General features: G+C 36.0%; 1 protein-coding gene across 4 annotated transcripts in view; it reads right to left on the bottom strand.

Moving 5' to 3' along the window:
- Nucleotides 1-26853, bottom strand: part of ZBTB46 (zinc finger and BTB domain containing 46) — a 136551-nt gene that overhangs the window by 71291 nt on the left and 38407 nt on the right. For all 4 annotated transcript variants that reach the window (XM_069072639.1, XM_069072637.1, XM_069072636.1 and 1 more), the window contains one exon: nt 3929-4896. In XM_069072639.1, coding sequence (XP_068928740.1) covers nt 3929-4865 — 937 coding nt within the window. In that variant the 5' untranslated portion in view covers nt 4866-4896. The remainder of the gene's footprint in view (nt 1-3928; nt 4897-26853) is intronic.

Below are 26853 nucleotides of genomic sequence, written 5' to 3' on the forward strand. Positions count from 1 at the left end.
AAGCAATTCACACATTTTCTCTCATTTGATCCTTACTTTGGGGAGTAGGTAGAAATATTATCTCCAATATACAAATCAGGAAGCTTTGTTTAGTCACAGTCACAGGGCTAGTAAGTAGTAGAATTGGAACTTGAACCCAGGTCTACTAAAAACAATTTCACTGCTTTTCACATTGCACCATGCTGGTTCTATATAAATTTTTATACACACACATATGTATGTATACACATATATCCTATATGATATAAAAGAATAACTTTTAGTTAAGTACTAAAATGGCTTCTTAGGACAGAAAATAAGTAGAAGGACATTAAGGGCATTCCTTATCCCTCAGAACAGTCTCCCTTCTTCCTTCCACAAAATTAGACAGTTCTCTTCTCTTACTCTGAAATAATTCTATGGCAGAAAAAAAGGCCAACCAAAAGCAAGCAATGTTGCCAGTGTGGTGCACTCTCTCTGTGTCTGTCTGTCTGTCTCTCTCCTTTCCCTTCAAATAATCGATTATGAACATAATCCAGTTATATCCATATCCTACGGAAAAATTAGGTTTAATGTTCAAGAGGCCAAAAAACAAGGGGGGAAAAATTCTAAAATAGTGGTGAAATAAGAGATGAGTAAACACTTATTAGGATGAGAGATGTGTAATGCCAATGGAAGGCAGGAGGCAATGCCTCATCATGGAGTAGAAATAACCCAGAGCACCAGGATAAAAACTCTGGTAGGTTCTACAAAGCTAGAAAAGTTTTGAGTATAGGTTAACAATGGACTGTCTTGTCAAAGGACTAGCCTCAGTTTACAGGAGTTCAGCACTACAATGTCACTAGGTAATGATTGCTTTTAGCCACATTAGTTCATGAAGATAGTCTACTAAGGTATACAGAACTTAGGATCTATGTCCAAGGAAGGAATATTAACACTGATGAAATCATGGACCCCTTTAACGTACTGAAATACTTTAAGACACTGACTATTTAGTGAAGTCCTTTAAAGTTTCCTGATTCTACCAAAAGCCCAAAGTTCCATTAAACTTTTGATACTGTGCACACAAATTTTGCAGCCTTATAGATATAGAAAGTATATTTTTAAACATTTAAAAATTCTATCACAATTACAACTCACTTTAAGAAAATCTGGCACTGAAAAGTTGTAGCTTATAAAATAAATACTTAAAAAAAAGTATTCAATACAAAAATCTAAGTTTCCCTCATGTACTTTTATTTTTGAAGGGGGGAAGGCAAGGCAATTGGGATTAAGTAACTTGCCCAAGGTCACACAGCTAGTAAGTGTGTCAAGTGTCTGAGGTCGAATTTGAACTCAGGTTCTCCTGACTCCAGGGCCAGTGCTCTATTCACTGCATCACCTACCTGCCCCCCTCATGTACTTTTTAAAAATTCAATTTACAAATATTTTATTTCCATTTAACATTTCTGGAAGGTATAGGTTGTGCCAAGTAGGCTTACTTGTACTGTTATTTAAGACATAACTATGTGTGCACAAATTATTGACATGTTAAACTGTTCTTTGCCATGAACTATTTACCTGAGGAAACTTAGAAATAAGTTTCAATGAGAGTAGTTCCTTGGAATCTAATAATTAAAATGTGTTTTGCTTTGTTTTGAGAATCATTAACACAGTAATATAACAGTCTTACTCTTAAAAGTTAATAGGTAATAGAATCACTGAAAGCTTCAGGCAATGAGAAGCAAAGTGTTATGAGTGGGAGTAGTTTCCTTAGTTAGAAAGGAATCCTGAATCAGAACTATTTGAGTCAGCTTGAATTATTAGCAAGACATTATGAACACATTCCTTTAGAAAAGAGACAGCTTTTTTTCTCCTTTCAGCAAACTGCACAAGGGAAAAAAAAAAACATGTTTAGGAATGTTACATAAACCTTCAATGAAGATAAACTGATTTCTATCAGGTGCAACATTTAATACTCTCAAATACTATGACCAGGTATACAGTCATAATGTTAATTACATGACTAACTGCCCAATAAAGAGAGCAAAAATACTCACAAGATTAAATCACCAACTTTAGACCTTTTCTCTTAGCAACTCAAAATAATCCAAGCAGAAGCATTTTATGGTTTCCTTGGCAACTCAAGGGATTTAAGACTACATGAAGTACATGAAGTCAAAATCACTTGTTTGATTCTAAAAAAACCTTCTACTGCTAAACAACCAAGGTAAAAATATGAAAACTCAGTAGCTTCAAACATGTCCTATTTAGTAATAATATGATCATCTAATATGTTATAAATACCCTTAGATGAAATTGCTCTGGTTTAGGTATTTTATTCAACACCAAGTGACATGATGGAATAATATCACAGTGTGCTCTAGTTCTACATACAGCACAAAAGATACCACCACATTAATAACTGTTCAATCACCTCTAAGAGTCTCCATGGCCATTTGAGTACTCCACAACAGAAAAGATTTTTTCTAAGGACATATTATTTTACTGTTACTTCTCCTGTGAATTCAAGGTTGATAAAAGGTTATACAGAAAACTATATGTCAATTAATAATCACTTATTCCTTTAATGCTTCAAATAACTATCCCTTTTGATAGTCAATAGAAAAAATATTATTCCATATCATATGATATCTTAATTCTTACAATTTGAGAGAAAATTTTCAAGCAAATTTAATTCTTCTTTTGGAACAAATATGCTGATTGAGAACTAAAGGAAAAGTGTCTTTATAGAAAAAATTCTCACTTGTTTGTATATCTTTAGCTATTCCACTTAAGACTAGAAGAAATAAGGTTATAAATGATATGTCATAATGAATTTCCTGCCCTGGTCATATAATAAATAAATTGTTTAAGAAAAATTTGGAATGAAACATAAAGATGTAAAGTCAAAAGTCATGCCTACTAGAATTTGAATTACTTAGAAAATACCACACATTCATCCAGTGAAAAAGAGTAACACTAGTGTCTCATTCATGTAATTCACCTAAGCTTGGAATATTTGACAATATAATTCTAAGAAAAAAACATTACCAATTAAAGTGACATTTTTACTGAACACTGACTTTACACCAAAAAAGTAATAGGTATATTATATTCAGAATAAAGAATAAGAAATGTTGGCAGCCATAAAAGGAACAAGGTAAGCAACCCATTTCTGCCCATATTTCTTTCCTATTTATTGTTCCTTTTTCTCATTTAGAAATGTGTCACTTTTTAAAATTAAGTTAATGAGTTTAGTACTAATGAAAGGTGCTTACAGGACAAACAATGAAAACCTCCTACTAACCTAAATATAACATTCAAATTGAGAATCTATAAAAGTGCATCTAAATTGTCTCACTAATTTTCCTTAGTTATGCATATAACTGTTGCTACACGTCCAGGTTCATGGGCTTGTATCATTCTTTGGTATAGACAAGAATTATGTAACAGCAGATTTGTCTCCAATAGAGTCAATTCTCAAATGTACTAATGGAGAAAATTCATCAATTTGATGATTCAAAAGACTTAAATACACCAAAGTTATTTACATTTGACTCTAAAATAAACTAAATTATTTTCTCTGGCAGAAATGCCTTTATGTTTATGTTTATATTAAATTAATATTAAAAATATAACTTTATAATCTCTGAGAATACCCACTTACCATGAGGAGAGGCATCCATCAAATGTTTTGGGGGATAGAAAGAAACTAGTTTGAGATTTATATGCTATGTAATCCACTAAATGGATAATTGTGCTCACCAAATGAGTATCATTATTGACATCTTAGGCAATGAAATTTTCATAATCTGTTTTTAATGCTCTTAACTACACCAACATCTTGACTTATTCCACTTACTCAAATATTCCTTTACTCCAAAAAGGAAAGAAGTAATTCAACATAAATTACCGAGCATTTTTCTTTGTTATTGTAGTTAAATAGATTTAAAAATGAAAAGCTTACTTGGGTCACGATTGTTATATGGCCATCCTGAAGCAGATAAAAAAGATGGCACTGGAGAACTTGCCCGGCTGTCATCCTCTACCTGTTGGGTAATATGACGTACAGTTTCTTTGTTTTTTCGATTCTTTCTACGGCCTGTGGGCTGCCAACCATCCCCTATACCTTGTTCTGAGAAAGTGTTCTGTACTGAACTATCTTTGACAGTACGCAATTCATTTCCACCATAATGTGATGGTGAAATTTGTTCTTCTTTAATACGTAAAGACCCATATCCCATGTCACTAGTCCACAAAGACTGCGATGAAATGTCATCATGGCTATCTGTTTTTGGTTCCTGATCCTCTTTCCCATAGCTGCTTCCTCCTTCATGACAACTGGCAATGGCTGAATCTCCAGAGGAATTTGCTGGACTTGTTCGCCGAGCTAACCATGGAGAAATACTCCTACCAGCTACTACTGCTGAAATCAATGCATCAGTACTACTGCTGGAAGGAGCCCCAATTTCATAGTCTGCAAGTTCATCAGATGCATCAGACTTTATACTTATATCAAGAGCTGCTTTTATAAAATTATGACAGGCTTGCACAATATCAGTCATCTGAAGATAACTAGCAGCTGACATCACTTCAATAACATTCCTGCTGGTTAAAGCAAGGTGAGCAGAGTACATGAAGTCAATGATGGCTTTAAAGCCCTGTGCAGTGACAATGTCTAAATGAGTAACTGTAGCCTGATCCGAAGTCTTCTGTACCTGGCAGTATAGCGTTTTGAAGTAGCGGCTGCTCCCAAGCAAAACATTTTTGTGAGCTTTAAAGATCTTCCCCTCTACTATAATGCAAACATCACAGAGGATTCCATGCTGTCTCTGCTCATTGAGTTCACGAAGAAGATGACGGTAATGGGAGGCAATCTCCATATCTTCCTTTCTGTTATTCATTTGGAAATCTCTGTTTTTCCTTCTATAATCCCTGCAAAAGTAAAAATGAAACCATTACTAGCAGGTACAAGCACAAATTTTGCAGTAGCACTGATGGAACACAGTCAAATTCAAGTGAAGAAAAGTTAAAACTTTCACTGGATTAACCTGTCACCACAAACAAAAATTATTACCTAGAACAGACTGCAAATTCTTAATGTGACACATATGCTGGATATTGTTTTGATCAAATCACATTATTGGGAAAAGCAGGGCCACAGAGGTATGTAACCTTAAATTAGATCACAGGGTTGTAGAACTTAGTCAGAAAAAACTTAGAGCTTGGTTAGCCTAACTCCTTAATTTTACAGATGAGGTAAATGAAGGGCAGAGTGATTTGTCCAAGTCAGTCAGTCAGTCAGTCAACAAGCACTTATCAAATACATATTACGTGCAAAGCAGTGGTAAACACTGGGATAAAAAGAAAGGCAAAAACACTCAATCTGCCCTCAAAGAGCCTGTTGCTGAAAGAGACAACACATAAATAACTCAGCAGACACAGCACACACACACACAGCATAAATGGAAAGTAATCTCAGGGGGAAGGCATTAGCAGCAAGGGGAACCAGGAAAAACCTTCTTCTGCAGGCGGCAAAATTCGAACTGAATCTTGGAAAAAAAGCCAGGAAAAGGGGGGAGGCAGAGGTGAAGAGAAAGATCTGAAGTACGAGACTTAAAACTGCAACAGCAAACACATAGTTCTGGATGAATCCTATATACACAGACATCTCACGCTCAGAATCACAAGCTCCACCTCCACCAAAGTAAAAGGAAAATAAAGCTAAAGTAGCTCTCTTGTTAAATTAAATCTATCCTATATCATATGTATCAATCATTACACTTGATGGTTGTTTTTCAGTCATTTTTCAGTGACTCTTCCTGACCCTATTTAGAGCTTTCTTGACAGAGATACTGGAGTGGTTTGCCATTTCCTTCTCCAGTTTGTTTTACATATGGGGAAACTGAAGTAAACCGGGTTAAGTGACTACTTGCTCAGGTCACACAGTTAGTAGAGTGTCTGAGACTGGATCTGAACTTAAAAAGATGAGTCTTCCTTGATTCTAGGCCTGGCACTCTATTCACTGTGCCACCTAGCTGCCCTTATACTTGGTTAAAAAGTTTTTAAAATATAAATGAAATTTCAATTTTTAAAATTTAACAAGTATTTTAAAGCATCTGTTGTCTTTAGAGCATCATGCTTGACAACAAGGGGATATATAAAGCTAAACGTAATCCCAACCCTCAGGGAATTTACTGTCTAGTAAAAAGAGAAAAGACACACAAAAATAACTATACTTCAAAATAATACTTAAGTGTCTAAGGGGCCACATTATTAATGGCCGAGGAGATAATTCAAGGCTTCATGGAAAAGCCTGCTTAGGAAGAGAGATTTCAAGCTAGAAGGGATATTAGTGGACATCTAGCTCAATTCCTTTATATTAAATATGGGGAAAATGAGATTCATAGAGGCTAAATGACTTGCTAAGGCAACAGGTAGAAAGTGGTAAAATCAGAAGTTGAACCCAGATTCTGACTCCAAATCCAGCACCCTGTTATGCTACCTCTTCCTGATGATGACAGGGGAAGTATCATCTGAATGGACTCCAAAAACCATGTAGGAATTCAACAGGCAAAAAACATACACAAAAGTAAAGAAAGAGTTGGAATACTGTAGAATGTGTTCTATAGAATATAATATTCTGGTCTCACTGAACTATAGACTAGACAGAAGGCTATGACATGAAGGATACTGTGGAGAGAGAAAAACTTAAGATGAATCATTAGAACATGAGTTACTGAAAGACAACGCCTAGCATAAAGTAGGCCCTCAATAAATTAGCATTATCAAGCAACTGAGATACTTCCTTCTATGAAGCTGTTCTGAGAAAAAAAATGAGTTAAGTTTTTACCTTTTTAAAAAATACATATCTAAAGAATAATTTTAATTTAAAAAATGCTCTGGACTTCATTGGATACTTCACCACAAAAGCAGCATGAGGTAATACTTTACTACATTTACTGTTGTGGAAAACACAACCTTTATCTTATATTGGTGCTCCTTGAATATTTCTTACTAGACTCTTTGATCCTTTCATTTCTTACCTTTATTATCATACTAGCTGCATAAAGTCTTACTTCTTTTTAGCATCTCAATTGCCTGTTTTTCACATTTTTAACTTATTTTTTTTAAACAAATGAATGTCTCAATGCAAGGACATCAGTAATAAGATGCCATGTCAAACTGAATAGATGTCAACCAGACTCAGTTACCTGCTAAATGTCCTATTCTGTACCTTTTTTTTTGAAGGGGGGAAGGCAAGGCAATTGGGGTTAAATGACTTGCCCAAGGTCATATAGCTAGTAAGTGTGTCAGTGTCTGAGGCCAAATTTGAACTCAGGTCCTCCTGATTTCAGGACCAGTGCTCTATTCACTGTGCCACCTAGCTGCCCCTCTATTCTGTACTTTTAAAATTTCTTAAGAGTCCTGAAGAACCCATAGGCCTTTCTGAATTAATTCAAATTTAGATTTTCATTGCTAAATATGACTTAGATTATTCTTAATTTAAAATTTAAAATGTACAAGGAATACATTATTCAAGTTTAGGGAGAACTGATGAATCTTTCCAATGACCTCATGATCATCCCATTAGTCTTCATAATTTTCCTGAAAAACAAAATAAAAACTAGGTGCTATCTTCAATTTACTGAATAGGGGAATTGAGGCAGAGAATGTAAATGCCTCAAATTCCCCATCTGAATTATTCATGTGCCCAAAAAGGAATGCTGCATGACCTATTTTTAGATGAGGCTTCCAATGACAGGGCTTGCTTAGGACCAGAAGCTCATAGAGATCCAAAACTTGAGTTACAAACCTGGAGTAGTTAAGATCATATGACATTTGTCAAAATAAAAAAAAACCCTTGCAGCAATAGAATTTTGTTTTACACTGTGCATGTTAGTTAATAGACAGATTGATATATGCTTCAGATTAAGACAAAGTAAAATCAAAGGCAGAAGTTATTTATAGAAATAATGTTCACTTGTAATCCAAAATATTGAAGTGAAAACTTTGATATTTTTCAAAATCCTCAAGAGGAATACATGACAATTTTCATTCACAATGTTTGTACCTCTCATCTCTATGACAACACAAGATGTCTCCTATGCTTGGGGTACACTCTTCATCATCGCCTTTTTGAATCTCTAGCTGTTCAGTCATTCAGTCCTGTCTGACTCTCTGTGACCCCACATGGGGTTTTCTTTGCAAAGATATTAGAGTGGCTTGTCATTTCTTTCTCCAGTGTATTAGGCAAACAGAAGTTAAGTGACTTACCCAGGATCACACTACTAGTGTGCGTCTGAGGTTGAATTTGAACTCAGGTGTTCCTGAGTCTAGGCCCAATACTCTATTCACTGAGCCACCTGCCTGCTCCAAGGCAAACAGAGATTACGTGACTTGCCCAGGGTCACAGGTTAGCGTCTTAGGCCAAATCTGAACTCAGGTCTTCCTGATTCCAAGTCCAACACTCTATCCACTTTATCATCTAGATGCTTTGAAGCTCTAGCTTCCTTCAAAGTTCAGCTAAGGTGTAATCTCCTACAAAAGGACTTTCCTGATCTTTCCTAGTTGCTATTCCCTCTTTTTTCACCAGAAATTATTTTGCATTTACTTTGCATATATTTTAATTTCTTTATATGTATATTTATTTCCCCTCTATAGTATAAATTTCTGGGTAAGGAATATTTCATTTTTGTCTTTGTATCCCCTATATGTAGCATAATGCCTAGGATACAGTAGGAGTTTACTCTACAGTTTTTGACAGTCAATAAACATTTATTAAGCACCTACTCTATGCCAGGCACTGTGCTAAGCATTGGGTATACAAAAAGAGGCAAAAGACATTACCTGCCCTCAAGAAGCTCATGATCTAATTGGGCAGACGACAAATACATACAAACTATATACAGGATGAATGGTAATTAATTACAAGAGGTAAAGCACTAGAATTTAGAAGTGTTAAGGCTTTCTATAAAAGATAGAAAGCCAGTAAAGTCAAGATGTAAAGATGAGAAGGGAGAGCATTCCAGCCATGGGGAACAACTAGAGAAACTGCCAGATGCTGAGAGACAGAGTATCTTGTTCATGGATCAGCACAGAAGACCCATGTCACTAAGTCAAAGAATATGTGCTAGAATATTCATATAATAATATGTGTACTAAGATTGTAAAGGTAGATGGGGATAGGTTATGCAGAGATTTAAATGTTAAACAGAATTATGTATTTAATCCTGGAGGCAACAGAGAGCCACTGAAATTTATGAACTAGGGGGAGGTGACATGGTTGGAAACTTGAGCTAGGAAACCACTTTGGTAGATAAATGAAGGATGGATTGCGGTGAGGAGAGACTTGAGGCAGGTACACCCACTGTAATGAGAATGTGAATTTGAAGATCTTCCCTGCCCCTTAACAGAGCTAGGGGGGAGTTTGAAGACCTCCCCTGCTTTACAAGTAAACTCTGCCTCCTAATAGGCTGAATGTAATCCATGGAGCCTGTGATGGAGGGAATTTGCTAAATGGTGGAGCAGAGCCCATAGAAAGCTTCCCTGCTGTGAAGATAAATTCTGTTCTCTGATAGGCTGAATGTAGTCACATGGAGCCTGTGGTGGGAGCAGTTTGCTGAAGGGAAGCAGAGCCCACAGGAAGCTGGGGGTCAGAGCTAGCGAGAGGGTGGGGGAGAGAAGACACTCAGGCAAGGAGTCAGGCTCATGAGTAGATATCGATCTTGTATTGGTTTGTGGGAAGGCTGAAGGATGCTGTGGCTCTCAGTGTTATTATGGTTTCTTAATATCTTTGGTACTATGATGGAATCGGCTTGCTGGTTTTGGGATACAGTGTTTTGGTGTCTAAATAAATTTTCCAGTTCTGTCCTCTACCTGGAGAATCTGGTATATTTTGTGGTCAAACAACGTGTGATATTTATAGTCACAGTCTTGATTGTGATCATGGACATTGTAAATATTGCACTGGCACTACACCCATCAGTAAGCTACCTTTGCAGTAACAAAGGCATGACAGAAATAGAGCCAGGATGGTAGAGAAAATGCAAGGACTTGCCTGAGCTCTCTCTCAAACCCTTCCAAATACCTTTAAACAATGCCTCAAAACAAATTCTAGAGTGGTAGGACCCACAAAAGGAGGGAGTGAAATAATTTTCAACAGACAACCTGGAAGATCAACAAGACAGATCTGTTACACCATGGTGAGAGAAGAGGACAGGCCAGTGTTGGCTACACCAGTGCAGACTGGGCCACAACAAACCAGGAGCCGGCCTTGGGAGCAACTGAATCAGTGGGGGCAGTAGCAGTTTCCAGACCTCTCAGCCCAAAGATGACCCCAAAGGGGGTCAAACAACTGGTCAGAAGGAGATTACAAGGAGATTACACCCCCTTCTGGTGCTGGAGGAAAGACTCTTGCATTGTCCATACTTGGATCTGGGTTTCAGTCCTGGGTCTCAGTCCCAGGGCAAGGAGAAGCACTAGCACCAGCAGAGCTTGCAGCCACAGGGGAGCAGAGATTCTTATCACAGTTCCAGGGCAGAAAAGAGTGCTTGTGGTCACTCACAGGTCAAAACACAGAGCAGAAGAGCAGTGGCACACCTCTCTTGAGATCATACTACCTTGGAAGAACTGAAAACTTACAGGTCCCGAGGATTACCTTTGAAAATAGCTGCACAAAAAAAAAATTAAAGCCTGTGACAATGCCCCCTCCACTCAGGAAGCAGAAGCATACTTTAGCAAAGAGTTAAAAGTCAAGAAATGGGTTAGAAAAAGAGCAAACAGCAGAAAAGGTCCTGACAATAGAAAGTTCTATGTGATAGGGAGGATCAAAACACAAACTCAAAAGAAGACACAAAACTCCTACATCCAAACCCTCAAAGAAAAATATGAATTGGTCCCAGGCCATAGAATAGCTTAAAAAGGATTTTAAAAATCTAGTAAGAAAAGCAGAGAAAAAACTAGGAAAAGAAATGTGAGTGATACAAGAAAACCATGAAAAAAGGGTCAACAGCTTGGTTTAAAAAAATACTAAAGAAAACAATACCTAAAAAACCAAAATAGGTAAAATGGCAAAAGAGGCACAAAGATCTAATGAAGAGAAGAGTGCCCTGAAAAGCAAAGTTGGCCAAATGGGAAAAGAGGTACAAAATCTCACTGAAGAAAATAATTTCTTAAAAATTAGAATTGGGCAAGTGGAAGCTACTAATTCCATGAGACATCAAGAAACAATAAAACAAAATCAAAAGTATGGAAAAAAAATAGAAAAAATGTGAAAGAGCTCATTAGAAAAACAACTGACCTGGAAAATAGATACAGGAAAGGTAATTTAAGAATTACTGGACTACCTGAAAGCCATTTTTAAAAAAAGGGCCTAGACATCATCTTTCAAGAAATTATCCAAAGCAGAGCCAAAATGGCAGAGTAAAAGCACAAACTTGGCATGGGCTCCCCCTCCAACCACTCCTAATACCTGTAAAAAAATTACGCAAACAAATTTTAGAGCTACAGAACTCACAAAGTGACAGAGAGAAACAAATCTCCTGCTGAAGGCAGCCTGGTAGGCCAACAGGAAGGCCTATTGCACCAGACTGGGAGCCTAGCATAGTCCCATGTGAGCCACACAGTTCTGGCCCCAGGGCAGCTCCAACCAGTGGCAGCCAGAGCAGACTTCAGGAGAGTGAAACACCAGCAGCTGTGGTGGTTTCCTGACTTCTCAACCCATAAAATGCCAAAGACAAAGTAGAAGGTCAGTGAGGAATTCTGTTGGATCCCGGTGATGGAAGAGCACAATCTGACTGCTGCCCCTGGGGCAAGAAGTGGAGGAGGCATGGCAGTGGCTGCCTCCAGAGCTCCTGGCCTGCAGATCATAGGGGGACCAAGCAACCATTCAGAGGGTAATCACTCTTGCTTTGACATGCTTGAATCTGGATCATGGTGTTGGGTGGTAGTCCTGGGGTGTGTGGCCAGTGTGCCAGAGCTTGTGGGGACTGTAGAGGGGGCACCCTCCTAATAGCTCTGATAGCTGTGAAAATCCCAGTGATTTGGGAAAAAAGCTCTCTCCAATCTGGAAGCAGAGTTCTACTGTGGCAAAGAGCTCAGAAGTCAAGTAATTGACTGGCAAAATGAGCAAGCAGAGGAAGCGCTATCAGACCACAAAATTCTTTTTTGGGGACAAAAAGGATCAAAGCATGGAATGGGAGGCAGACAACAAAGACAGAACTCCTGCATCAAAAGCTTCCAAGAAAAATATGAACTGGTTATAGGCCATGGAGTAGCTCAAGAAGGATTTTGAAAATCAAATAAGAGAAGTGGAGGAAAAATTGGAAATAGAAATGAGAATGATGCAAGAAAATCATGAAAAGCAAGTCAACAGCCTGCTAAAGGATACCCCCCCCCAAAGAAAAGAACACTGAAGAAAATAACACCTTAAAAAATAGATTAACTCTGGGGCGGCAAGGTGGCGCAGAGAGTAAAGCACTGGCCCTGAAGTCAGGAGGACCCGAGTTTGGTTCCGGCCTCAGACACTTAACACCCACACAAAAAAATACTAGCCATGTAACCTTGGGCAAGTTATTTAACCCCAATTGCTCTCCAAAAAAGCAAAAAAAAAAAAAAAAAGATTAACTCAAATGGCAAAAGAGGCCCAAAAAGCCAAAGGAAAGAATGCCTTAAAAAGTTGAATTTGACAGACGGAAAAAGAATTTCAAAAACTCACTGAAAAGAATAATCCCTTCAAAATTAGATTGGAGCAATTGGAAGCTAATGACTTTATAAGAAATCAAGATACTATAAAACAGATCCAAACAAATGAAAACATAGAATTCAATGTGAAATATCTCATTGGAAAAACCACTGACCTGGAAAATAGATCCAGGAGAGATCATCTAAAAATTATTGGACTACCTGAAAGCCATGATCAAAAAAAGAGCCTAGACACCATCTTTCAAGAAATTATCAAGCAAAATTGCCCTGATATTCTAGAACCAGAGGGCAAAATAGAAATTGAAAGAATTCACTAATCACCTCTTGAAAAAGATCCCAAAAAGAAAACTCCTAGGAATGTCAGCCAAATTCCAGAGTTCCCAACTCAAGGAAAAATACTGCAAGCAGTCAGGAAGAAACAATTTGAGTATTGTGGAAACACAATCAGGATAACACAAGACCTGGCAGTTTCTACATTAAAGGATCAAAGGGCTTGGAATATGACATTCCAAAGGTGAAAGGAATCAGGACTGAAACCAAGAATCACCTACCCAGCAAAAATGAATATAATGATTCGGGGGGAAATATGGATATTCAATGAAATAGAGGATTTTCAAGCATTCTTGATGAAAAAAAAAAACAGAGCTGAACAGAAAATTTGACCTTCAAGTACAAGGAACAAGAGAATCAATAAGAAGGTAAACAGGGAAAAGAAATCATAAGGAACTTAATAAAGTTGAACTATTTACATTCCTATGTAGAAAAACGATAATTGTAACTTATGAGACTTTCCTCAATATGAGGATAGTTGAAGGGAATATATAGGCCTATCTATCTATCTATCTATCTATCTATCTATCTATGCATATGTATATACAAGAGGGTATATGTGTGTATAAATATATGTGTGAGTGTGTGCATATGTGTATATATGTATACATAGACAGAGGGCACAGGATAACTTGAATATGAAGGGATGATATCTAAAAAATAAAATTAAGAGGTGAGAGAGGAATATACTGGGAGGAGAAAGAGAGAGATAGATTAGGGTAAATTATCTCATATAAAAGAAACAAGAGAAAACTATTACAATGGAGGGGAAGAGCAGGAAGGTAAAAGGGAATGGGTCAACCTTACTCTCATTGAATTTGGCTTAAGGAGGGAATAACATACACATTCAATTGGGTATCTTACCCTATAGGAAGGTAGAGGGGAAGGGGATAATGGGGGGAAGTTAGAAGGGAGGGCAGATTGGGGAGAGGGTAGTTAGAAGCAAACACTTTTGAAAAAGGACAGGGTCAAAGGAGAAAATAGAGTAAGTGGGGGGGCAGGATAGGATGGAGGAAAATATAGTTAGTCTTTTACAATATAATCACTATGGAAATGTTTTACATCACTCCACATGTACAACCTATATTGAATTGCTTATCTTCCCAGTGGGGGTGGATGAGGGGGAAGAAGGGAAAGAATCTATAACTCAAAGTTTTAAAAACAAATGTTGAAAAAAATTTTTTTACATGCAACTGGGAAATAAGGGGTATAGGCACTGGGTATAGAATACACACACACACACACATATACATGCACTGGGGTATAGAAATTCATCTTGCCCTACTAGAAAGTTGGGGAAGAGATGAGGGAGGCTGTAAGAGAGAACAGACTGGGGGAAGGGGTATTCAGTAGGCTCATTATTTTGGGGTGAGGGTTAGGGGAAAGATGGGGAGAAAAATTTGCAACTCAAAATCTTGTGGAAATGGACATTGAAAACTAAAAATAAATAAATAAATTGGGGGAAAAAAAGAAAGAACAACAAGGCAAGAGATTGAATGGGGGCAGTGGGGATCTAAAGAGGAAGTATAAACAGGAAAGAAAGATGATAAAAGTCTATTGGAATGTTTACCAAATTAAAACTACACTTATTAAGGAAAAAAATTATCAAGGAAAACTGCCCTGATATTCTAGAACCAGAGGGCAAAATTAAAACTGAAAGAATCTACTAACCACCTCCTAAAAGAGATCCCAACATGAAAGCTCCGAGGAATATTAAAGCCAAATTCCAGAGAAAATATTGCAAGCAGTCAAAAAGATAGAATTAAAATATTGTGGAGCAACAGTCAGGAAAATACAAGATTTAGCAATTTCTATATTAAAGGATTGTATCAGAGTGGCTTAGAATAATATTCTGGAGGGCAAAAAAACTAGGATTACAACCAAGAATCACCTACTCAGCAAACTGAGTATAATCCTACAGGGGAAAAATGGATGCTCAATGAAATAGAGGACTTTCAAGCATTCCTGATGAAAAGATCAGAACTCAATAGAAAATTTGACTTTCAAATACAAGACTCAAAAGAAGCATAAAAACATAAGCAGGAAAGAGAAATCATAGAGGATTCAATAAGGTTAAACTATTTACATTTCTACAAGGGAGGATGATACTCGTAACTCCTAAAAACTTTCTCATTATTAGGGCAGTTAGAAAGAATATACATAGACAGAAAGCACAGATGTGAGTTGAATATGATGGGATGATTATCTAAAATAAAAAAATTAAGGATTAAGAAAGAAGAATGCACTGGGAGAAGTGGAAAGAGAGGTAGAATGGAATAAATTGTCTGACATAAAAGAGCCTGAAGTAGATTTTATAGTGGTAGGGGAAAATGGGGGAAGTTGGTGGGGAAAACATGAACCTTATTCTCATCAGAACTGGCTCAAAGAGAGAATAACATATACATTCAGTTGGGTATAGAAATCTATCTTACTATAGGAAAGTAGGAGGGGAAGAGGATAAGAGAAGGGAGGGCTGACAGAAAGGAGGGCAGATTGGGGAAGGTGAAAATCAGAAGCTAAACACTTTTGAGAAGGGATAGGGTGAAAGGAGAAAAAGTAGGATAAACAGGGGGAAAATAGGATGGAGGGAAATATATAGTTGGTAATCATTACTGTGAAAAAAATTTTACAGCAGGTTTCTCTTATAAATACCTCATTTCTCAAATATATAGAGAGAAATGAGTCAAATTTATAGAGATTAGAGCCATTTCTCAACTAACAAAGGATATGAACAGGCAGTTTTCAGACAAAGTAATCAAAGCTATTTATTGTCATATAAAAATGTTCTAAATCGCTATTGATTAGAAAAATACAAATTAAAAAAACTTTCAGCTACCAGAATACACCTATCAGATTGGCTAAAATGATAGAAAAAGAAAATGACAAATGTTGGAGGGGACATGGGAAAATTAAAACACTGATGCACTGCTGGTAGAGTTGTATGCTGATTAAACTATTCTGGAGAGCAATTTGCAACTATTCCTAAAGGGCTATATAAAACCATGCCTACCCTTTGATCAAACACTACCACTACTAGATCTGTATCCCAAAGAGAAAAATCAAAAAGGAAAAGCACCTATATGAACAAAAATATTTATAGGAGCTCTTTTAGTGGTGGCAAACAATTGGAAATTGAGGGGATGTCCATCAACTGTTATGGTATATCATTGTGATGGAATATTATTGTCCTATAAAAAATGATGAGTAGGATGTTCTCAGAAAAACCTGGAAAGACTTACATGAACTGATGCAAAGTAAAATGAACAGAACCAGGGGAATACTGTACACAGTAACAGTAATGAGGATCTCGTATGAGGATCTACTGTGAGTAACTTAGTCATTCTCAGCAATACAATGATCCAAGACAATTCAGAAGGCCTTATGATGAAAGGTGCTATCCATCTCCAGAGAAAGAAATGGTGGAGTTTGGATGCTGACTGAAGATACTTTTTCTTTATTTTATTTTTGTTGGGTTGTTTTTGTTCTGTTTTCTTTCACAGAAGGACTTACATGGAAATTTGTTTTGCATGACTACATATGTATAACCTATGTCAAATTGTTTACCTTCTCAATGGGGGGAGGGGAGGGGAGGAAAGGGAAGGAGAGAATTTGGAACTCAAAATTTGAAAAAAGAATGTTAAAATTGTTTTTACATGTAATTGGGAAAAAATAAATATTACATTTAAAAAATAATAGAGCCATGATGTGATAAGGGCTTGTATAAGAATGGTGGCAGTGGCAGAAGAGAGAAGATGGATTATTTGAGAGATGTTGCAAATGTAAAATTGACAAGACTTGGCAACAGGTTGTATATGTGAAGAGTGATAGTGAAGAGTCAAGGATGATGCCTAGATTGTAAGTTTGAGGGATTGGGACGATGGTGTTGTCATCTACAAAAATAGGGAACTTGTGGGGGTGGGGAGGGGAAGGTTTAGGGAGAAAGATAAATAGTTCTGGAAATACTGAATTTAAGATGTCTCCTGGATATCCAGCTAGAAATGTCTGAAAGGTAGTTGGAAGTGCAAGATTGAAGGTCAGCAGAGAGGTTAGGGGAGGATATTTAGATTTGAAAATCATCAGCATAGAGATTATAATTAAATCCATGGGAGCTAATAAAATCGTCAAGTGAAATACTCTAAAGGGAGAAGAAAAAAGGACTCAGGATAGAATCCTCTGGGACATCTATAGCTAGAGAGCATAATATGGATGAAAATCCAGCAAAGGATACTGAGAAGGAATAGTCTGATAGGCAGGAGAACCAGAAGAGAATGGTGACCTAAAAACCTAGAAAGAAGATAGTATCAAGAAAAACGGGGTGATCAATAGTGTCAAAGGCTACAGGGAAGTCAAGGAAAATGATTATTGCAAAAAAGATCATTGGCAATTAAGAAGAGATCGTAAGAATGTGTGATAAGAAATGACAAACAGGGTGGCTTCAGAAAAATATGGGAAGACTTATATGAACTGATGCAAAGTGAAGTGAGTAGAACCAAGAGAACACTGTATACAGTAATAGCAATATTGTACAATGAACAACTGTGAATGACTTAGTCATTCTTATTAATATAATGATCCAAGACAATTATAAGTGACTTAGAATGAAGAATGCTATCACTTCCACAGAAAGAACTGATGGAGTCTGAGTACTGACTGAAGCATACTTTTTTCACTTTTATTTTTTCTTGCTTTTTTTCCTACAACATGGCTAATACAGAAATATGTCTGCATGATTTCACATGTATAATTGACATCACATTTCTTGACTTTTCAATGAGTGGGGGATGGGTGGGAGGGAGAGAATTTGGAACTCAAAATTTTAAAAATATCAATGTGAAAAAAATTTTTAAGCAGAAGATCATTTGTAACTTTGGAGAGAGCAATTTTGGTGGAATTATGAAGTTACAAGTCAGATTGTAAGAGGTTAAGTAGAGAGTGAGAAGAAAGAAAGTGGAGATACTCATTGATAGATGGCCTTTTCAAGGAGTTGATTCACAAAGAAAAGAAATATGACAATAGTTATTGGGGATGGAAGGATCAAGTGAGAGTTTTTTAAGAATGGGGGAGACAGGTGCATGTTTGTAGGTAGTAGGAAAGTGGTCGGCAGACAGGGTGAGATTGAAGCAAAAGAATAAGGATTATAGAAGGCATAATCTGTTAGAGATGGATGAAATGGGATCACTTACACAGGTACAAATAAGCTTTGGTAAGGAGGAATGCTAACTCTTCAGGTAAGATAGGCGATAGTGACAGAAGGCATATGAATGATACAAGATGAAGAAAAGAAGAAGCTCAAGGCAAATAGCCTCAATTTCTTCTGTAAAACATGAGGCAAGGCTCTCAGCTGAGAGGGTAAGGAGAAAATTATGGGAGGTTTGAAGAGGGGTGAAAAGATTTGGAAGATCCATTCTAAAGAGTGAGTTGATAAGGGAAGTATATTAAAACTATCTAGCAACACTGAAGGCCCAGTTGTGATTGTGTAGCATTAATTTGTAGTGGACCAAATCAGAATGGTTGTGTGATTTTCTACACCTACAGACCTGCATGTGTGTAAGAAATGAAAGTAGCAGGTGGTTGGAGCAATCCAAGGCTAAGGCTTACAGGCAGGATGCAAACAATGATATGATAAAGGGACTTAAGGACTCAAGAGAAGAAGATAGTGTATAGATGAACTGGTTCATAAGAGGCCAAGATGAGGAAAAAGGAGTAGAGTGGCTGGTACAGGGTTGATGGCCTGGGAGAGAAATGAGGGATCAAAGGATTGAAGGTCACATTGTAGATGAAGAGTAGGGTTTAGTAAGGAGAGATGGAAACCCAATGGATTATAATAAGGTAAGGGGATTTGGGACTTTTTGAACATGGAGGTAGTGTATTTGGAGATGATGGTAAGATCAAGTATATAACCACTTCTCTGGGTGGTTGAGGTGGGATGGAGGAATAAGTCATGGGGAGGAAATGTATAGTTTAGGAACTGGGTGGTTATGGTGTTTGAGGAAGAGTAACCATGTATAATAAAATCTCACAGTATGAGGGCAGATGTTGGGCAAGAGAAAATAGGTGACTGAATATAGCTTTAAGAAACCTGTTATCTGAGGAATGATTTTTGTGTACAATTTCTACAATGAGTAGTCACACAAATCTCTTTGAAGACTTTCTATTTCATCTTGAGGCATCCCATTAACTATATTTAAAAATTTTTTTCAACTTAAACACTAAAAACAGCATTTCCAAATACAAAGGAAATTTCTGCTTATTAGTGTTTTTAAAAAAATTCAGTGAAATATAAGGGCATTAGAATTGGTATTTTGAAGGTAATTTTATATTCCTTTATACAAAAAGGCTTCAGATACTTTACACACAAATTATGGTATTTTACATTTTATTCATTATTTTTCTCAAAGTAAATACAAATACTTTCCCCCATTTTAGTGAAAATGATGGTGGTAGCAAAAGGAGCGGCAGAAGTTAATACAGGATTAATTCTGTAAGCCAATATATTTAAGTATAAACATTAGTGTTTTCTAAAATAATTAAGAAGTATATATTAAGATGATGCACTGGCTCTATTTTTCTAATATTGTTTGCAACTAGATCCAATAAGTATTCAAAAATTAATTTAATAGTAGAAAAGCTGAACTACTAAATATATATTACTAATCACAATTCAATAAAATTTTCTTAAATAAAGGGTCATTTAAGAATGAAAAAAGTAACTAGAGACTAAATAATATAATTCTAAGAATCAATGAGTCAAACAACAAAATGTAGAAACAATAGAATATTTCATCAAAAAAAATGACAGTAGTGAGACAACATACCAAAACTCATCAAATATAGCTAAAACAGTAATTAGGGGAAAATGTATATCTCTAAATGCTATCATCAGCAAAAGAAAGCACAAATCAACCAATTGGTCAAGCAACTAAAAATAACTTGAACAAAAAATCAAAAGCCTTTACCTAAGCAACAAAGTAGGAATTCTGAAAATTAAAGGAGATATTAATAACTGAAAGCAAAAAAACTGAATTAGTAAATAAAACAAGGGAATTTTTTTTGGGGGGGGGGAATTAATGGGGCAGAACCAAGACAAGTGAGGTAAGAAGTAGTGATGCAAGCTCTCTTCCAAAAAACTCCTCTAAACAGATCTAGAAAATGTGCCAGACTTAATCCTAATGGGGAAATCCAGAAAAAGTCAGTCAGTCATCTGAACATCCTAGCTCAGAATTAAGAAAGCAAAAACTGTGTCTTTGGACATTAGGGACAGGTTGTAGGGGAACTTCCTGCGCTCAAAGCACTCCATAACACAGGAGGGCTGTGCATCAGAGTTAATGGGATATCTCAGACCCACACGAGACATTAAGATGGGGAAATAGGCAGTTTTCTTGTTCACTGCACAGTTCTAGGTCACAGAAGAGCAGCCGAAGAAGGGGTTCTGGACATACAGGTGACATTCTAGCAGAGGAGGTCCTGGGCAGTATTTAGAGAAAGCAGCTTTTGCGTTTTATTCATTATTTTTCCTCAATATAAATGCAAATACTTTTTACCATTTTAGTGAAAATGATGGTGGTAGAACAAGAAACCAATGATGAAACATGCTACCTGCCTCTTAAGAGATGAAATACTCATTTCAAGCAGGTACAGAATGAGAGAAATTTATTTTGGCCTAGGGCAGGCCTGCACAACATACAGCTCACGACTTGTGTCACTGAAGGATTTCAGGCAGCCCATGAAAAATGTAGAGGACATAAAAGAAAATAAAGATGTAACAAGTCCTTTGTCTGTTCCCTGCTTAACCTACCTTCCACTAGTCACTACTGTGCCCATCATGTAACTTGGCAAATAGGTTGCCACTGCATACTCTCTCCTCTTTGCCATGTGACAGTGGCAACCAACCATTGTCTGTCTCTAGTATGAGAGGAGCGAGTCATTTTTTTGGCTGTGTTTTTGGTCATTACTGGGGTTGAACAGGAACAAAGTGAGTGCAGCAAAGCAAATTTTTTTAACACTAATGTGATTTCATGATAAATAAAAATCTTAAATAATAAGTAATAAACTGATATTAATTGAAATTTCCTTCTTTATTTAGAACAAAATGGTTTATTCACAAAATAGTTTAAATCACTAATTATACCTTTATTTGGAAAGTGAGCTGCTTAAAAACCTGCCTGCAGCCTGAAGAAATTTAGTCTATTTTAATTTTGGCCCCTACCGACTGACAAGGTGTGCAGGTCTGGCCTGGTGCAATGTGGAAAGTTGTTTTAATTGACTGTACATGTTTGTAATGAGTTTAACTTCTAGTGTGCTCTTGAGACAGGAAGGTGGATTTTAGATTTAAAACGAATAAAATATATGTTAAAAAGAAAAAACTATAACATAAATAATCATCTAATCTCATTTTCAAAAAGAGGAAAACCAAATTGTTCCTATCAAAAATAAAAAATGGAGAATTCACAACTGAAGAGGAAATAAAATTACCAGAAACTATTTGCCCAACTATATGCCAACAAAACTCATAAAAGAGGAAACTGATAAATATTTACAAAACATAAAATTTCAAGATTAACGAAAAAGGAAACATTATTTAGATTGCTCAATTTAAGCATAAATGAACAACCAAAGTAAAAAACACTCCAGAGGCAGATGGATCTAAAAGTGAATTCTATCAAACATTCAAAGAACAAATAATTGTAATTTTATGTAAATGTTTGCAATAATAGGAAAAGAAAGAACTTTTCTAATATCTTTCTATTACACAAATATTTTCCTGATACCTAAACTGGGGAGAAATGAAGCATGGAAATAAAACTATAGATCAATATAAACTAATAAACATTGATGCTATTAAGCAAATAAGATATGAAACATTAGAAAGATCATACATTATTACGAGATTGTATTTATACCAGGATTTAACTAATATAAGACTAGAAATATAATAAATCATATTAATACTATAAATAATAACCACATGATTATATCAATAGATGTTGGAAAGGCTTCTGACAACCCCCTAAAACCATTTCTGCTGGAAAAAAACCCCCCACAAAACCCAACACTAGAAAATATAGGGGGAAAGGAGCTTACCTTAATATAATAAATAATGACACAAAAAATAGGTATAAATATTAGGTATAATGGAGAACTGTTAGAGGCCTTTCCAATAATCAACAGTGAAGCCATGACACCTATTATCCCCACTATTGAATAAAACCCTAGAAATGCTAGCTATAACCATAAAGCAAGAAAGAGAAATTGAAAAAATAAGAATTGTCAAAGATGAAATAATATTATCATAGTTTGCAAATGACATGGTTAGTTTACTCAGAGAACTTTAAAGAGTCAAGTAAAAAGTGATTGAAATAATGAAGCTAGCAAAGGCTCAGCAGAATACAAAATAAATCCACATTAATCATTAACATTCATGTATATTATCAACAAAACCTATCAGGAAGAGATAGAAAGGGAAATTGCACTGAAAATAACTACCAAAAGTATAAAATACTTGGAAGCCTATCTACCCAAAAACTATATGTATGAATTTAACTACAAAACACTTTTTTGCTGAAATACAGACCTAAATAATTGAGAAATATTAATTTAATTCTTCTATACCATATCAGTTAAAGGATTACTTCGTCAGAAAAAAAAGAATGAAATTAACCTGGAAGAACAAAGGTCAAAAATGCCAAGGGCAAAAATGAAAAAAGGTAAGAAGGGGCTTACTAGTACTAGATCTCAAACTATGCTAGAAAGCAATAATCAGGAAAAAGATTTGGTACTGGTGATCAGTGGAACAGATTAGGCACATAAAAATACATGAACATACAAAGTAGAGTTTAAAAAACCAAAGACTCCAGTTACAGGGTAAGAACTTACTACTGGACAAAAATTGTTAAGAAAGCTAGAAAGTATTCTGGCAGAAATTAGATATAAAAGGTGACATCATAAATAAGTTCAAAGAGCAAAAAAGAAATTACCTTCCAAATCTATGGCTAGGGGAAGAGCTCATGACCAAAAAAGGTATAAAGAGGACACAAAAGATAAAATGATCAATTTTGATTATATTAAAATGAAAAAAGTTCTAGATAAATAAATCAAATGCATTTAAAATTAAAAGGAAATAGGTAACTGAAAGAAAATCTTTGCATCAAGTTTCTCTGATAACAATGTCATATCCAAGATATACTGAAAACTGATATGAATATATATTATTAAAAGCCATTTTCCAATAGATAAATGGTCAAAGAATATGAACAAGCAGTTTTCAAAGGAAGAAATACAAGCTATCAACAGCCATAAAAAATGCTCCAAATAATGAATAATTAGAGATATTTCTATTGAAGTATTAAGGGGCTCCACTTAACACTCATCAGATGGGCAAAGGTAACAAAAGAGGAAAATGATAAGAAGGGAAACAAATACAGCAGCACATTGTTGATGGAGTTATGAGTTCGTCCCATCATTCTGGAAAGCATGACCAAAAAGTAATTAAATTTTGAATAACCTTTGATCCAGATATACCACTTTTAGGTGAAAACCCAAAGAGATCAAAGAAAGAGAAAAGAACCCTTATGTACAAAAATGTTTATAGCCGCAATTTTTGTGGTGGCAAAGAACTGGAAACTAATGAAGTGCCCTCTATAGGTGAATATAAACAAATCATGGTAATGCAAACATAACAATGTTATTATGTCATAAGAATGGCAAAATGAACAATTTCAGGGGAAACTGGGAAGATTTCTCTGAACTGAAGTGAGGTAAAAAGAACCAAGAAAGCAATTTTTACAATATTAATATTGTAAAGAAAAACAGCTTTTAAATAGGACTTTAGAAATCTGAGTAATGATAAACTACAAGTCCAGAAGGCTGACCATGAAGCACACCACCCACATTTTTCAGAGATGTGATGGATTTAAAATGTAGAATAAGACATAGATTTTTGGATGTGGTCAATGTAGGAATTTGTCTTGCTGGACAATTTATATTTATTATGAGGGATTTTTTTCAAACTGTTCAACTTTGGAGGGAATTTGGAGGGAACCATGGAAATGATAGTTGCTTTTTTTTTTTTTTTAAAAAAGCACAGCTTAATTTGATCAGGATGCATCTTGCAGGAAAAGTGGTTCTTCTGTAAAAGTGGTAGCCTATTTTGGTGTATATGAGAAGAAAAACCAGAATTTGTGCTTGGTACATTCACTTTAGCTCTCATTAAGTCCTTTAGTGTGTGTGTGTGGGGGGGGAAAGTAGTTAATCATAGGAGTTCTATACTAAAAGGGGGAAAAAAGTGGCAATCTGTAAGAAAAAAATATATTAAACAGGAAACATTAAAGAGTCCAAAAACTTCTTTAAACACAGTAAAAGTTTTTAAGTAAAAAATTTTGAAGTGATTTTGAAATTGAACAATATCTTCTTTCAATGCCTATAAAACTTTTCTAAGTCTTAAAAAACACACCTCGGATTTGTAGAGCAATAATCAAAAGGCAAATGCTTGCTAGTAGCATCCAGGCAGCTGTAACCTGTTAAAAGTTAATGGGCTATTGGTAAAAAAAAAAAATTACAGGACACTAAGAAAGATTATACTGATTATTTTCAAGTTCTGACTTCCCTATAGAATTCTTCTAACACCTTCCTAATATATATATGTTTCAAATTATCACAGGAAATTATGTTACTACAGTTTAATTTCCATGACTTAAACTCAGAAAATTTATTGGATGACCCTAACATTTTCTTCATCTTAAAAGAAAAAAAATAGGAATAACCCAGCTTGCTTGTTTTTGTTTTTAATTGATCACACTAACAATTGTTTCCTTCCTAGGCTACATATTCATATATCTCCAAGAATACAATTCTTCAATGCCAAATTAAGACAGATAAATATTAACCTGACTTTAGCATAATTTACTACCAGGAAATTTGACCCTATAGTCCATTATATGAAAGGAAGTAAAATTTTAAAGAACATAATACTTTCCTGAAGAATTTCTATGACTGATGATGAAACTTTAACATAAAGCTAAGTTGGCATTGTCCCACAAAAATCCTTCACAGGATAAGGGATAAGAAGTTTAAGGTGTGACATGTCAAGGGAACATGCAAGGGGGGCATTTCCTTGTAAGGATAATGTAAATAAGAAGGATAAGGATGTTAAGAATATCTGAAGTATGGAATTTTTAATTGAAGGTCACTTTTGTTAGCAATTCTAAATAGCCTTTTTATATTAAGACATATTTGTAGCTACCTCACTGTATGTAGCATTCATTATTGTGATATTTAAAAAAAATTTATTTATGCTAACAATATTTTTAAATTTACATTTTTATCTACTGCTAACAATATTTTTAAAATTATTATTACAATTTTCCCACCCCTTGTTAAGGTTAGTGATACATAATGCTGAGTGATAAAGAACATAAGAAGAATCATAACAGCACACTCAAGACTGGGGAGCTCAAACCCAGCTCAAAGCTTTAGCCCCCTCAAACATTATCACACAAGCCTTTGGCTCTCTATTCAGAAAAACAGATCATCAGATTAACTAGTCTGTGAAAAAAGAACCATAGATTTAGGCAGTAACAATACAAACACCAGTTATAAAGACTAAAAAATCCTTGTAATTTGAGATCCCTGCCTCTGGACTTTAAATTGGAAATGATACAGTTGTTTGGTTTTTTTTTTGAGAGGGGAAGGTAGGGTAACTGGAGTTAAGTGACTTGGCCAAGGTCACATGGCTAGTTTTTCTGTGTGTATGGTAAGTGGCTGAGACTGGATTTGAATTCACATCCTCCTGACTCCAAGGCCAGTGCTCTATTCACTGCACCACCTAGCCACCCCTAATGATGCAGTTCTTTTTTTTTTCTTTTTGGAGGGCAACTGGGGTTAAGTGACTTGCCCAAGGTCATACTACTAGTTTTTGTGTTAAGTGTCTGAGACCAGATTTGAACTTAGGTCCTCCTGACTCCAGGGCCAGTGCTCTACTCACAGCGCCCCCTAGCGCCCCCACCTCCATGCAGTTCTTAAAAAGGTAAATGCACTATTGATAACAAAAATAATTTCGGTTTTCCCTTGAGGAGTGTAGTACCTCCCTATTCTGAAGAATAAAGAAGACACAAAGTAAAGTGAAAGATATTTTAAAATATCTGGAGGTGAAAATTACATAGGAAAGAAAGTTACAATGGGAAAAAAGAAAATGGATATATAAATAGTTTAATGGATAGAGGATCTGAATAAAAAAATAAATTACCAAGTAAGTATGTATGGGGAAGATTTTAGTTTGGCTCCTCATTTGGGTGAGGTAGAAAGTGAAATATCTGTTCCTGTCACAACACCAAAAGGCACACAGCCCAGTTTCCCAATACCTATTCAAACAAAAGTCTGCAGTTGGTAGCAAACTAAATAATGATCAAGAAGTCCAATAAGAAAACACAGTAAAATATTTCTTCCACCCCAGAACCGCATGAAAAGTCAATCAAAAGGCCAGAAGCCTTAGGAAAGGGGTCTCCCTCTGCTCCCACCCCAGCAAAACCAGCCAGCAGTGCAACCAATACAACCAGAGACATGAAGCCTCCAAGATTTTCTGTTTTGGGGGGCAAGAAGAGCCAAGGACTTTCCTAAGAAAGTTCCAAGGTGGTCAGAAAGGCCCAGGTGACTAGAGAGGTATCTGCCACTTCAGATCAGCAGTGCTCAGATTTCGACAGCACAGACCCTGAGGCTCTAAAGGTCCTTAAAACTCTGTCCTGAGATTGGACAAAGCCATGAACCTCAGAGATCCAGAAAAACCTGACCCCCAGAGATGGAAGTCAGCCCAAGAACCCAGAGTGAGACCAAGCAGGGACCCAGTGGTACATCAGGAGGCATAGT

This window comes from Petaurus breviceps, unplaced genomic scaffold (genome assembly GCF_028583685.1).
Source record: "Petaurus breviceps papuanus isolate PSGF00001 unplaced genomic scaffold, PetGlider_PUasm1.0 90847, whole genome shotgun sequence".
Taxonomy (NCBI): Eukaryota; Metazoa; Chordata; class Mammalia; order Diprotodontia; family Petauridae; genus Petaurus; species Petaurus breviceps.